This window comes from Micropterus dolomieu, linkage group LG04 (assembly GCF_021292245.1).
Source record: "Micropterus dolomieu isolate WLL.071019.BEF.003 ecotype Adirondacks linkage group LG04, ASM2129224v1, whole genome shotgun sequence".
Taxonomy (NCBI): Eukaryota; Metazoa; Chordata; class Actinopteri; order Centrarchiformes; family Centrarchidae; genus Micropterus; species Micropterus dolomieu.
This window is the reverse complement of record NC_060153.1, coordinates 18,953,863-18,966,798: the sequence shown is the minus strand read 5'-3', so window position 1 is coordinate 18,966,798 and position 12,936 is coordinate 18,953,863. Positions and strand designations below refer to the sequence as shown.

At 40.7% G+C, this 12,936-nt stretch overlaps 1 protein-coding gene and 1 non-coding gene across 3 annotated transcripts; both read right to left on the bottom strand.

Moving 5' to 3' along the window:
• Positions 1 to 1,770: 1,770 nt before the first annotated feature.
• Positions 1,771 to 12,852, bottom strand: LOC123969849. 2 transcript variants are annotated; one of them, XM_046047577.1, is made up of 6 exons: positions 12,793 to 12,852; positions 9,154 to 9,349; positions 7,693 to 8,355; positions 6,515 to 6,601; positions 3,812 to 4,003; positions 1,771 to 3,485 (listed from the first exon to the last, which is right to left on the bottom strand). In XM_046047577.1, exons 2-6 carry the CDS (start codon positions 9,224 to 9,226, stop codon positions 3,298 to 3,300), a joined length of 1,203 nt encoding a protein of 400 aa, XP_045903533.1. In that variant the 5' UTR covers positions 9,227 to 9,349; positions 12,793 to 12,852; the 3' UTR covers positions 1,771 to 3,297. The 2 variants fall into 2 exon arrangements, with proteins under 2 accessions (XP_045903533.1, XP_045903534.1); XM_046047578.1 differs by lacking the exon at positions 12,793 to 12,852 and adding an exon at positions 11,985 to 12,006 and having other exon boundaries at positions 9,154 to 9,297.
• On the bottom strand, positions 12,596 to 12,668 carry trnar-ccg. The gene has a single exon. It is a non-coding gene; the product is annotated as a tRNA-Arg (tRNA).
• Positions 12,853 to 12,936: the final 84 nt, after the last annotated feature.

The window sequence follows — 12,936 nt, the reverse complement described above, 5'->3', positions numbered from 1 at the left end:
TTTTGCAGCCCTTTTTCTTCCTCGCTCAACCAATTTTTAAAAAAAATGGCCCAATTTGTCACATAGACACACAAACATGGGAATATAGGATCCAGCTTGAAAAATACCAAAGTTACCCTTCAACATCAGTGAGTTAGAACTGTCATTTCACAAATATTAGCATGCTAGCATTAGCATTTAGTTTAAAGCACAGCCTCACAGTGCTGCTAGCATAGCTGTAGACTCTTGCTGAGAGATTATTTGTGTCACATGCCAGGAAAGAACTGCTTGGCAACAGGGCAAATTGAGCGACTTGCCCAAGGCCTCCAGACCTTAATATTCATTGTATGGGAATTAATTTTTAATAGTATTTACACCACATTACGCACATTATGAACTGAAATGATAGGAAACTCCGTTTATCATTTAACAAACAAAATGCTCTCAGACAATCTAAAATATAATTGAACCTCAAACCTGAATGTTTAACCAATTAAAAGTGAGTTTTGTCTTGCTCAGGAGAATATAAGTGTGCAGAATTATTTGGCAGCTAAATTACCAAAATACTGTAAGTAACAACACAAAATGACAAATAAATAAAATGTTTGGCCTTTAAAAAATAAGGATTCAAGCTGTGGAGTACTTGGATGCATGTGATGGATCATTGTCCTGCATAAAGGTCATGGCCTTCTTAAAAACCTAGGGCTTTTTCCTGTACTACTGCTTGATGAAAGTAACTATTAATTCAGAATAGTTACTTGCCTAATAATTGTGAATACAGTGTATGCATAATTACTTATTCTTGAGGCTCCATTTTGCAGAGAGGCCCTGAGTTAAAATATATCCTATTTAGGACCTTTAATGGGTAAATCCGGCTATAAATGGCAAGTTCAACCCTCAGCTTAACTTTATCAGTTATCTGGACCTTTAAGGGAAATGTGTGCTTGTACTTGTGAGCGCTAAAGATCCAGGTCATGAACCCATTGAAACCCATAAAAACTCTTCCTGTGATCAAATTATCAACATGACACATAAAAGCCACCTCCGAGGTTGACCTTTCACTCTCTTCCCACACCTCCCTCTCTTAACTCCCCACACAAACCACTAAAAGAATCCAGAGGTTCGCACGGACGCTGCAAATGTTGCCTGCAGATGACCACAAGCCTCACGTGGTTTCAATCCACCACCTCTTTTCTCTCACTCCCCCCTTGTGGCTTGGGGGCTATCACACAGGAAGCAACTTAGGGAGATACTCCCACCTCCCCCACTCTTCTATTCCCTCTTTCTCTCCCTCCTCCTGCTTTACATCCTCTGCAAAGAGGAATGTCCTCCTGCTGCGATAGTAGCCAAGATGTGGAGCAGGCTCCTGTTTCCTGCCCGCCTGCATCTGTTCCCTCCAGCGCTGATCCCAGATAGAGGCTTCCTCGAGCCTGGGAACTGACTGGCCCAGCTGACAAACGGACAGAGGGGGAGAAAAGAGGCTTAGCTCTGCCTGCCTCAACATCCAAGTTCCCAAGTCGGTCTATCTTACCGCACGCCAGACAGAGACCATGGTTGTTAAACTCTAATTAGAGTGCCTTACTTTGGGTGCTCCTTCTCATGCAATCACTAGAAACGTTTTTCAGTTAGTGGGCAGATGGATGTGATGGCGTGAGTGGAGGGTTGGTTTAAAGACAAATAAATTCCTCACAGGGTCGTTGAGTACAAAACCAATACACATTTTTATTGGGTTCATATATAGTAAAGCAAATGTAAGCGTTCAGTGCAAATCTTTACCCTTTCATACGAAGCGTGAGCTCAGGGTCGTACTACAATCAAGCCAGGGATTTCTGATAAAATAAGAAGCAATCCCTTTAGAAACATAGACCCAACACCCCCTCTCCTGCTTCAATCCCCTCCCTGTGTCATTTTACATAACCTTCCCTATTTCTCTGATCCTGCCTAAATACTTCAAATACCCCTATTTGAGCTTTGCCTGTCCCGGAGGAGTGTGTTTGTGTGTAAGCCAGTGAACAAGAGCCATCCCAAAGAGGAGCTGTGACGGAGGCACGTTTCCGAGTCATGTGTCCAGGTGCGGAGAGGATCAGATTCCCGCGATTAGATTTATGGCTTAGTCCCTACAACAACGGCCCCCCCTCCTCATTCTGCAAGGCCCCTTTTGATGTCCCAGTCTACTCGGGCAGATATTTCACCATGGACACATAATTAAAGTTAGGAAAATATGCCGCTCTCATGACAAGCAAAGGTCCTGTGCTCTCCCTCTTCCTCCGCTGGGGGTTTGCTGTTGCTTTTTGAGGCTCTTCATTCCCTCCCTTTGGTCCTTGTAATAATAGTGCATTTCCTGCTTACCAATAACAACCACAGTAACAGCATGCACGGGGTTGGGTGTTACAAAACAATACTATTCAGTGCAATACAACATGTTGCATTCATACCAATTTAGAAGCATCATAGATTAATCAAAGGAATCAACATGGTTAAAATTTTGGATTTGTAAGATGAGATCCAAGGGTCCTACATTTCCAAAAATGTTGGCTTCTAAGTAGCTGGCATTATTTTGAACAGACAGTTTCTCCTCGATATCTCGTAAAAGTGTTGTTTTGGATCTAGAATTTGATTGTTAAATATGGGAGCATGCTTTGGAATTTACTCCTACTACTCCTCAACTGCGTCAGCTGTTGAAACAACCTTAAACTAATTATTTGTATGCATCTTCATATGGAGTATAGTGGGAATAAAGACGGCAGATCTGACAATGTTTCTTTCTCAGCACAAATATCGGCTTGTTAAACACAAGAAATATACCCATGTGAATGCTGATGCAAGATGATAAAACACATCCATTCTATAAACTAATGTCATGCTAAATGGAAAGCAGTTTGCTTCAGGTAAGCCAAATTTCCCTTTAAATGTGAGCCAATTGTACACCTTTTCAATTTAGGGACTTCATGAACCAGCCATGAATGAATGAGGAGTTTGAGTGGAGCTGCTATTTTGAGAAAATCTTTGTGGGCCGAGGGGACGCCCTTGTTTCATGCCCCAAATATTACAAATTGTTCATGGAAAATCCATTTAATTGATGCTGCTTGTGTTTTCTATCAAAGAGACCACAAGTCAGGACATCAGGAACTTTACACATGAGTAAAAAAGACGAACCAGGATTATGATACATCACAGCAGTCCATACCAAAAATAAATCCATGCCTTCCGCACAATGTCTTCTGTCTTGCACAATACTGAGGGGTTAGTTATGATCAGTTCAGGTAAGCTGCAGTGTCTCTTCCCCTGCAGCAGGGGGGCGATAGTCCTATCTTTGATTCACCTACACCTGGAGCGGGTGGCCTCCAGAGCTTTCTGGTGCCTCCTTTTGTTGAACCTCTTGACGTAGTTGTTGCTTCGCAGGAGGCCGTCTCCGGGCTTCAGTTTACCCCCCAGGAGATTTAGGAGGTCACTGGGAAGATGGCGCCTCCGGTGATAGATCTGGCCCATTATAATGTATCTGGTCCCTTGGGAACACATAGAGGAAAGTGCACAATTGAGCAATTTTCGTGTGCTTTTGTTGATCTCAGGAAAACAGAATTCCTACATCCCACACAAGAATATAGTCTGTGATATAGACTTAATTTATGATTCTTAACACCTAAAATCAAAGAATAAGTTTTCTGTTTATAATTTAATAAACCACTCAACAATTACCAGTAAAGTGACATAGGCATCGTTAATAGATAAACTTTCACGGTCACATTAGTTTTAGTCTTTTTCTACACTAAACAAATGTTAGCCTCCAGATCTTTTGTTTGAGGAGGCTTTTGAGTGACCCTACTACACTTACCGAGCTTGATGTCAGGGCAGGGCTTGCTGCACTTGTAGGTGTCCAGGACCAGAAGGCGAACTTTGAAGAAAAAGCTGTCTGGTGTCACATAGAGACGACTCATCTTGTAGAAGCCGTCACTGCTCACCATCAGTGTAATGAGACGGATTCCTTTACGCAACACATCGATGTCGTGAACTACCCCGTTGACAGCTGTTTAAGGGATGTGAAAAACATCATGTGTCAAACTGTTGGAAATTCATACCATTGTGACTCTGGATTTAAAGGTATAATGTGTTTGTTTTATTAAAGGAATGGTTCAACATTTTGGGAAATATGCTTTTTTGCCCAGAGTGAGACGAGAAGATTGATACCACTCACTCCAGGAAATATGAAGCTACTGGTACCATTTACCTCGGAGGTCGGAGCTGGGAATGATGTCACATCAGAGTTGACAGCGCCAGTCATTGTTTACAACCAGCCAGGCTAGCCATTGTTACGCTGGTTGATTAAAAAAAAAAAAAAAAAAAAGCGCTGTGCAGTATTTACTCATACTAAACACAGTAGCAATACGTCCACAGACAGCTGTTGGACAGCACTTTGTGTACAAAAATTTATATGAGACACAAGTACACAGAAGTGCTAATAAATAGTATAAACTACAGCTTTCGCTAACTGTTGATACTCAGAGCAGCCATCTTGGATCACGAAGTTGGGGTTCCTTTGAACTTCCCAACTTCCAATGTCAAATGGATTGCACCATACAGCCAGAAACCAGTTAGCTCAGCTTAGCTTTGTTTAGCCCAACAACAGAAAAAGGAGAAACCGCTAGCCTGGCTCTATGCAAAAGTAATAAAATCCACCTACCAGCATTTCCAAAGCTCAGTAATTAACATATTACATTGTGTTTGTTTAATTTGTACAAAAACCAAAGTGCAAAAACTTATTCAACATTATTTGTAGCTATTCAACAAACAGGATGTAACATGTTAATTAGTGAGCTTCGCATACGCTGATATTGTATTTTAATATTTGATATTATTATGATAGTGTATTTTGATAGCTGTTTCAGTAATTCAACTTAAAAGCTGAAACTAATATATTATATAGACTCATTACATGCAAATGGAGATATTTCAAGCCTTTGACATAATTTTGATGATTATTGCGTACAGCTTATGAAAACCCCAAATTCAAAATCTCAGAAAATTAGATTACATGAAATCAATAAAAAAAAAAAAAAAAAAAAAAAAAAAAAAGGGGGGGGATTTTAAATACAGAAATGTCAGCCCTCTGAAAAGTATAATCATGCATATGTACTCAGTACTTGGTTTGGGCCCCTTTTGCATGAATTTCTGCCTCAATGCGGCGTGGCATGGATGCTATCAGCCTGTGGCACTGCTGAGGTGTTATGGAAGACCAGGATGCTTCAATAGCGGCCTTCAGCTCTTCTGCATTGTTCGGTCTCATGTCTTTCATCTTTCTCTTGGCAATGCCCCATAGATTCTCTATGGGGTTCAGGTCAGGCGAGTTTGCTGGCCAATCAACCACAGTCCTGCTGGAAGATGAAGTCAGCATCTCCATAAAGCTCGTCTGCTGAAGGAAGCATAAAGTGCTCTAAAATGTCCTGGTAGACGGCTGCGCTGACTCTGGACTTAATAAAGCAGAGTGGATGGCTCCCCAAACCAACACAGACTGTGGAAACTTCACACTGGACTTCAAGCATCTTGGATTGTGTGCCTCTCCATGCTTCCTCCAGACTCTGGGACCTTGGTTTCCAAATGAGATGCAAAATTTGCTCTCATCAGAAAAGAGGACTTTGGACCACTGAGAAACAGACCAGTTCTTTTTTCTTTAGCCCAGGTAAGACGCTTCTGACGTTGTTTGTTGTTCAGGAGCGGCTTGACAAGAGGAATACGACATTTGAAGCCCATGTCCAGGACCCGTCTGTGTGTGGTGGCTCTTGATGCAGTAACTCCAGCCTCAGTCCACTCCTTGTGAAGCTCCCACACACATTTGAATGGCCTTTTCCTGACAATCCTCTCCAGGCTACGGTCATCCCTGCTGCTTGTGCACCTTTTTCTTCCACACTTTTCCATTCCACTTAACTTTCTATTAATGTGCCTTGATACAGCACTTTGAGAACATCCAACTTCTTTTGCAATTACCTTTTGAGGCTTTTCCTCCTTGTGGAGTGTGTCAATGATGGTTTTCTGCACAACTGTCAGGTCAGCAGTCTTCGCCATGATTGTGAATTCCACTGAACCAGACTGAGAGACCAATTAAAGGCTCAGGAACCCTTTGCAGGTGTTTTGAATTAATTAGCTGATTAGAGTGTGACACTTTGAGCCTACAATACTGAAACTGAAGATTTTGAATTTGGGGTTTTCATAAACTGTAAGCCATAATCATCAAAATTATGTCAAAAAAAGGCTTGAAATATCTCACTTTGCATGTAATGAGTCTATATAATATATTAGTTTGACCTTTTAAGTTGAATTACTGAAATAAATGAACTTTTTCACAATATTCTAATTTTCTGAGATGCACCTGTAGTTAATAAATATCTACATACACACAGGCATGTGTTCAGAATGTTCTGCAGTGTTACTTATTTGATCAAACTGACCTATGAGGACTAATCAGTACCATAAAAATGACTGAAAAGGATTTTATTGGTCTACCTTTGACAAACTCTCTCTTTGTCCCTCACTGGGTACATACCAAACTCACTGTAGCAGTAATACTCTCTCTCCTCCTTCTCCTTCCTGCACTCGCTCATGCAAAAGGCATCATGTGTGAAGTCGGACTCTGAGGAGAGGAAGACAAGCAGAGGACAGGATGGAGGGATGAGAAGAAGAGAGAGTGACTGTCTGCCGTGGCCCCGTGCAGGAGCCAGACTCTCTTTCCAGTGTCATTAGAAAAGGGACAAGGTTGTCATTACAAAACCCAGGCGTCGCATTCCTCTGCACTGGAGGAGGCCCTATATGTGATGGGATCACATCCATGTTACATTTTCCATCTTAATTACAATGTCAAAACCGTCTCTTTTACTCTGCATCAGTTTCATTGCAACCTCTCGCTCCTAAAAGACTGCACACAAAGGGAAACACTGACAGCCAGATTTGAGGGAGGTGGTTGTAATTAGTGGCTAGGGGTGTTCACTAACCATCATTGTCATTATCGCTTTATGTGTGAACTCTGTGACCTTTGTGTTTTAGTGTATGCTATTACTGTATGTGTAGGGCTTATTTCATTATAACAAATGTATATTTTTTATCAGTAATTTATGGGGTATTTTCTTAGCCATTATTAGACAGGAGACAGTGGCGAGTGACAGGAAATGCGGAAAGATATAGATGAGGGATGTCATGCAACAAAGGTCACTCGCCAGACTGAAGTTCAGGGAAGCTGGCAGTGAGTGGTCAGCATGTTTAACCCATAGGCCACCAGGATGCATTAACAAATTTGTCTTTTCTTTTTGGTTTCTTCAAAGGAATTTTGCTAATTTTGTAGTTTTGTGGTCATCCTGTTTGGCGCTTTTTGTGATCAAATGTTTTAGGATAAGCCTGGGCTGTTTTAACTTTGCAGGAGACACATTTTTTTTAAAAAAGGTGAAATCTACGTGCAGCCTTTTTTCATTCAGTGACAGAGACAAACATGTCGTGTTTGGTTTGAGTCATTTGTCATTCTAATTGTGTTATCAAGTTTTAAAGTGTGTGCACAGATAATTACTGGTAATAAATAGGCTACTTTCCCCAGATGGCTAAACTCTTACATCATTTCAATCCTTTGAAGTATGTAATCCCAAAGGAGAGTTTAAGAAATTATACAGATGAAGGTCCGTAAAGTTAAATTCAAAGATCCTGTGTTATCCTAATCTACAACAAATCCTCCCATACCTCGCCTCAGGATGTCGAACTGGTAAAGCAGGCTGGAGGAGCGCCGGTTGAAGACGACAGGCGGGCGGCTGTTGTTCCGAGTTGCTGCACCGATGCCTGACTGATAGAGACTGGACTTCCCCGGCCGGTTCTCCTCCGGGTCCAGCCGTCGGCTGGGGGGCTCTCTGCGCGGGGAAGGGGCCGGTTGGTGCGGCTGAGTCTGAGGCTGTGTGTGCGGTGGGCCCCTGGGTCTGGAGTTGGGGTGTGCGTCTGGTTCACTCTGCTGAGGAGGACTGATGTTGGACTGGGTGTCCTGGTTGGTCTTCTGCACGGTGCGGTTTGTGGCAGCAGCTGTAGCTCCTGTCAGGGGAGTTTTGGGAAGCAGACCGGCGACTTCTCCTCTGGTTTTCTCGCTGTTGTGCTCCACCAGACGGTCGTTCTTGGGGCCCTTTTTGCTCTTGTTGTGGGGGCTGTGGAGGTGAGGAATTGGGGCCAGGTCACTGTGCTTTGGCCAGACTGCAGAGGGTAGAGGATGGAGGGTGAATTTGGAGTCGCCGGTCTTGCTGCTCTTCTCTAGAAGCTCGTTGATGGGCAGGGAGGGCTCTTTAACCACCAGCCGGCTCTGGTTGCTCGGAGTCGGATCCACAAAGCTGGTCTGACCCTTTTCTATCAGGGTGTACAACTCTGGGTTGACACAAACAAAAAGTTGTGGTCCAGTTAGAAATTCTCTCCAATTTGGTACTACTGGAATATCAAAGCCCCTCGACCCCTACAGTAAGCTACAATGGGTTCATTTGATTAACATCATAACTGTGGATGTTCCTTGAAACAATTTCAAAGTTAAGGATCTTTCTTTGGGCTTTCTTAATTAATAAAGTATGACAAATGTTTGTGTTAGTAGTGTGTTAGTACTTCAGCTGGAGATTTATCAGTAACTTTCATCTTGAGAACTTGTCCCTTTACTTTACAGCATGACACTCACTGACCTGAGCATGTGTGGGCTGGAAATGTCTAACTTAATAAGAATCTACAGCTGAATTATTAGTTTTTAAAATGAACCAAAGTCATAAAAGTCCCCAATCCATCAAAGTTATAAAATTATGTCAACTATTACTGACTGGGTGTTGTATCTAAATCATATTAGATAATTGTTTTGGGATGTAATACTTCCCCATGGGAATTATGCAGACACTGGATTAATTAATGTTTTAGTAGTTTTTTAAAATATATTTTGACAAATAACAGAATAACACTGATGTAATGATTATTGTAATGGTGAGATCCAAAACAACATGTCCTCCAGTGTAAAACAGCAAATAACAAACCACAACAGAGCGTACTGTTGCTACAGTACATGTGTTACAATTAATGAGCATGTAGATGTAAGAAAAACAGTTGTTCACATAAAACACATACAAATGCAGAACTCTACAAATCCTTACTGTTCTGAGTGATAAAAAAAAAGAAAATGTTTACACTCACCATTGACAGCATGCTCCTCTGACTTATAAAGAGGAATCCCCAGAAACAAGAGAAACAGAATAATCCCTGTCATCCTGGATGTTCAGTGTGGACACACGTTAAGGTCTGCTACAGAGCCGGGGGTTCCTGGGATTTTTATAAGGGCTGCTCAGGAATGAGATGGGACGGGGTAGAAAAAGGAGATGGTGGGACGTCCCTAACACAGAAACGAACACTTTGACACTCCTTTCATTCATTAATGGATTCTAAATAAGCTGCCGTTGTTGTTTACAATGTGAATGGGAGAAATGTTTCTCTGTGTAGATATTCTCTGTTGTTTAACAAGTAGGATTTTATGTAAAGATTCTGGTAGCCTATCTGGTTCAAAATCTTCTGTATTGATTATTCACTTGATTGCTTTTTTGGGGGAATTTGAGATGTTGTAGAACAATATAAAATACAGTCTACCTCTACACTGTACTTCAGAGAATCAAGACAAGGTAATACACAATGTGAACCATTGGTGTTTAGCTTTTGCTTCTTTACTTAAGATTCCATTAAAATCTTTTTTTTTTCTTTTTAGAAAAATGAACTGAAACACTGACAGGAGATCTTGGGTAGATGATAATGACAATAAATATGAAGATTAAATGTAACTCACACTCAAAATCTGTATAAACTAAACACAAATCAGGATTGAATTTAAACATTGTTACTAAGCTTGTTCACTAGATATTCAGTCATTGCTGATTCATACAAGGGTAAGTGCATATTTTTATGGATGGGAAAGCAACACTGAATGGAAATGTTGTTGAATCTTCCAGCCCAGAAAGAATAAATTAACACTTAGGCTACTAAGTGTTAATTTGTTCCAAAATTTAAACCATCGACTGCACTGATAATAAATAAAGCACAAAGCAAAAAAGCAACTTCTCCACCAACATGAGCCTGCTTTGATATTAGGTGGAGGTTTAACTGAATGTGTTTCTAGTCATGGGTCTTCACTGTCCTCTCGTGGTCACCACGAGGAACTGCAACACACAACATTACATTTGTCCTTTGATGCTGAGACTTTCGGTGTATACTTTCACAATGTAGCCACCAAACTGAAGCAGCCTTACAAATTAACATGAAGTGACTGTCAGCTGTTCTCTAGTGGTCATGGTCATATGCGTCAAAGCAGATATTATAACATGGGTATAACTTCCGGCAAATATTTTCAAAATAAGTGACCAAACTGAAGAAATCTGAAACAAGCATTCGTGATAACGAACTGCCTGTGCTGTAAACTAGTGGTCACACGAGGCAAGCATCTTCCACTTCCTTCAATATATCCGCCATGATATTTTGGACTGATCTGGAAAATGCTCTGACACATTAGCACTGTTAAAGAGCAAACTTTGTTTTTTGAGCACAACATAACAGATGTTAATTTGTAATTTAGTTTTTTATATGATGGAAATATCAGGTTTTGTGTAATATATTAGAATAGTAACATTAGAAATATAATATATAATATCCACAAAGCAAAATGTTTCAATCATTTTTTTCATAGAGTATTTCATTGTTACAGCAAAATTTTATGTAAAATGAAAAAAAAAGTAAAAAAAAGTATTTATAACATTTTAGTTGACCACAAGATTGTGGTTTAAGACCCCTCACGAAGTAAATAGTTAACTTTAGTCATGTCTTCAGTTTTTACTCTTTATCTTCTTTCGACTGTTGAAGAATTCACATTCTCATTTAGTCTGTAAATTCGTTGCATGTTGTACATTTCTGTAATTAAAAGAAAAAGTTTCATCCCACTTGCGCCAAGGCAGACATGGCACCCGAAGTATTTCTATATTATCATTTTCTATTGACGCTTGATTTGCTGCAGTTCTTCACTGTGGCCACGGGAGGACAGTCAAGACTCTTGATTTTCAATAAACTCAGGTCAATTAGTTAAGTACAGGAGCATCAAGGCAGGCTCATGTTATCAACAAGTCTACAGTCTGTTACATGTACAAGAAGAGGTCACCTGACTGATGTGGTAGCTTCTCCACTACAATGATTACATGTTTAGGCTACAGTATAAATAACGCTATCATGTACTGATGCTGGGTGGAGATGATGGATGACCTGAGTGTATTTAATGGTGTGTGTCTTCACTGTAAGTAAGAAACTGTAGCACAATGATACATTTGACCTTTAAACCTTCAAAACACAGTAAACATACTGAAGCAATCTGAAAGGACATATGGCATATTTAATGTGCTGCAGTTCCTCACTCTGACCACTGGAGGGCAATGAAGACACATTATTCTAAATACTCTCAGGTCTGTCACCTAATCTCTGTAAACAGATATCTGCATAAAAAGGCAGAATATGTTGGCAAGGACAACATTTTGGTATCGGAAGCGTTCTGGTTAACGCTTGTTGTATTGATTTATCTGCAGCGTCATCAGACAATAGCTTCCGAGGTTGCTAATCGGACTATAAACAATGACTGGCGCATGAAAGAGAAAGCACTGAATCATTGGCCTTCGAGGCTGACTATCACATCAATCTATCATCAAGACAATCTCATGTTATTTGTACTGTAAATATTGAAGAGTCCTTAGGGGACATGCAAGTTGAGGGTCACGTGACAGACGTAGTAGCTCAGCTAGCTAATGTTAGTAAGTTTCTCCACTGTCACTGTGTTTTTACAGTATAAATAATGCTAGCCTGCCATTACGCTGGGTGGAGGTAACGGTTAATCTGAGTTTATTTAATCATAGGTCTTCACTGCCCTCTAGTGGTCACTGCAGCATATCAGTAATTACGTCAAGCCGAAATCACTGCAAAATTTATGGCATACTCGCACTTACTGTCAAACTACATTGCTTCCCATTTTTAGCAGTGCATCTTGCGCCACAGCAGAGATCTCTCATTACTTTCTTGAGAGAATACTGGACACATGCAAAAGCATGCAAGGCATGCAATCACAGATCACAGGCCATCATGTGCTCACATGTTGCTATCATCTACAGGCCTGGAGAGCTGAGGTCTCCCAGCATGAGGCAGCAGCTGTGCTTATTTATTTGAAATGCATTGTCTGACATTTTAGTCTTATTTTTCCATTTTCAACATTTCTGTTTTTTTAAACAGTTTTATTGCTTAACATGCTGAACAATGCCTTCCACAGGAATGGCAATTCTAGCCACAGTATAATTCAAATTTAACTTTTGCGGCTGCTCTTATATGCAGAATAAGGGATTTAACACCAGAGTTAAACCTCTATACATCATTTGTTATTTTATTTGACCTATGTTGGTATTGATAGTGGAAGTTCAGATCATAATTAATGAACCCATACTGATCGGCTTGAGCCTGCCTATTAACAGGATTTACGTATAGACAATGTAAGAATTCCTATTTTTAATCGCCAAATCACAGTGAGAGGAGACTCATTTTTAATCCCTGAAAAGGAAGCTAAATGCGACCCAGATGGGACTCGAACCCACAATCCCCAGCTCCGGAGGCTGATGCCTTATCCATTAGGCCACTGGGTCATTACGTAGTTCGCTATAAAAAACTATATTTATCACAATAAAGGGACAAATCAAGACAAGCGATATGACGTGCATTTAGACATCCGAGATTGGAATACATTTTGTCAAGTACAGAAAACGTTACCATCGGTGCAAAAGGTATTTCAGACATATCTGCATAAGAGCTATCCATCCTACAAGGAAGTGGCAGCTTTATCTCGCGATACTGAAAGCGGTTGCCTTTGACAACGGCTTTGTAGTTTGATGCGTTTTTTTAAACCCTGGGCAG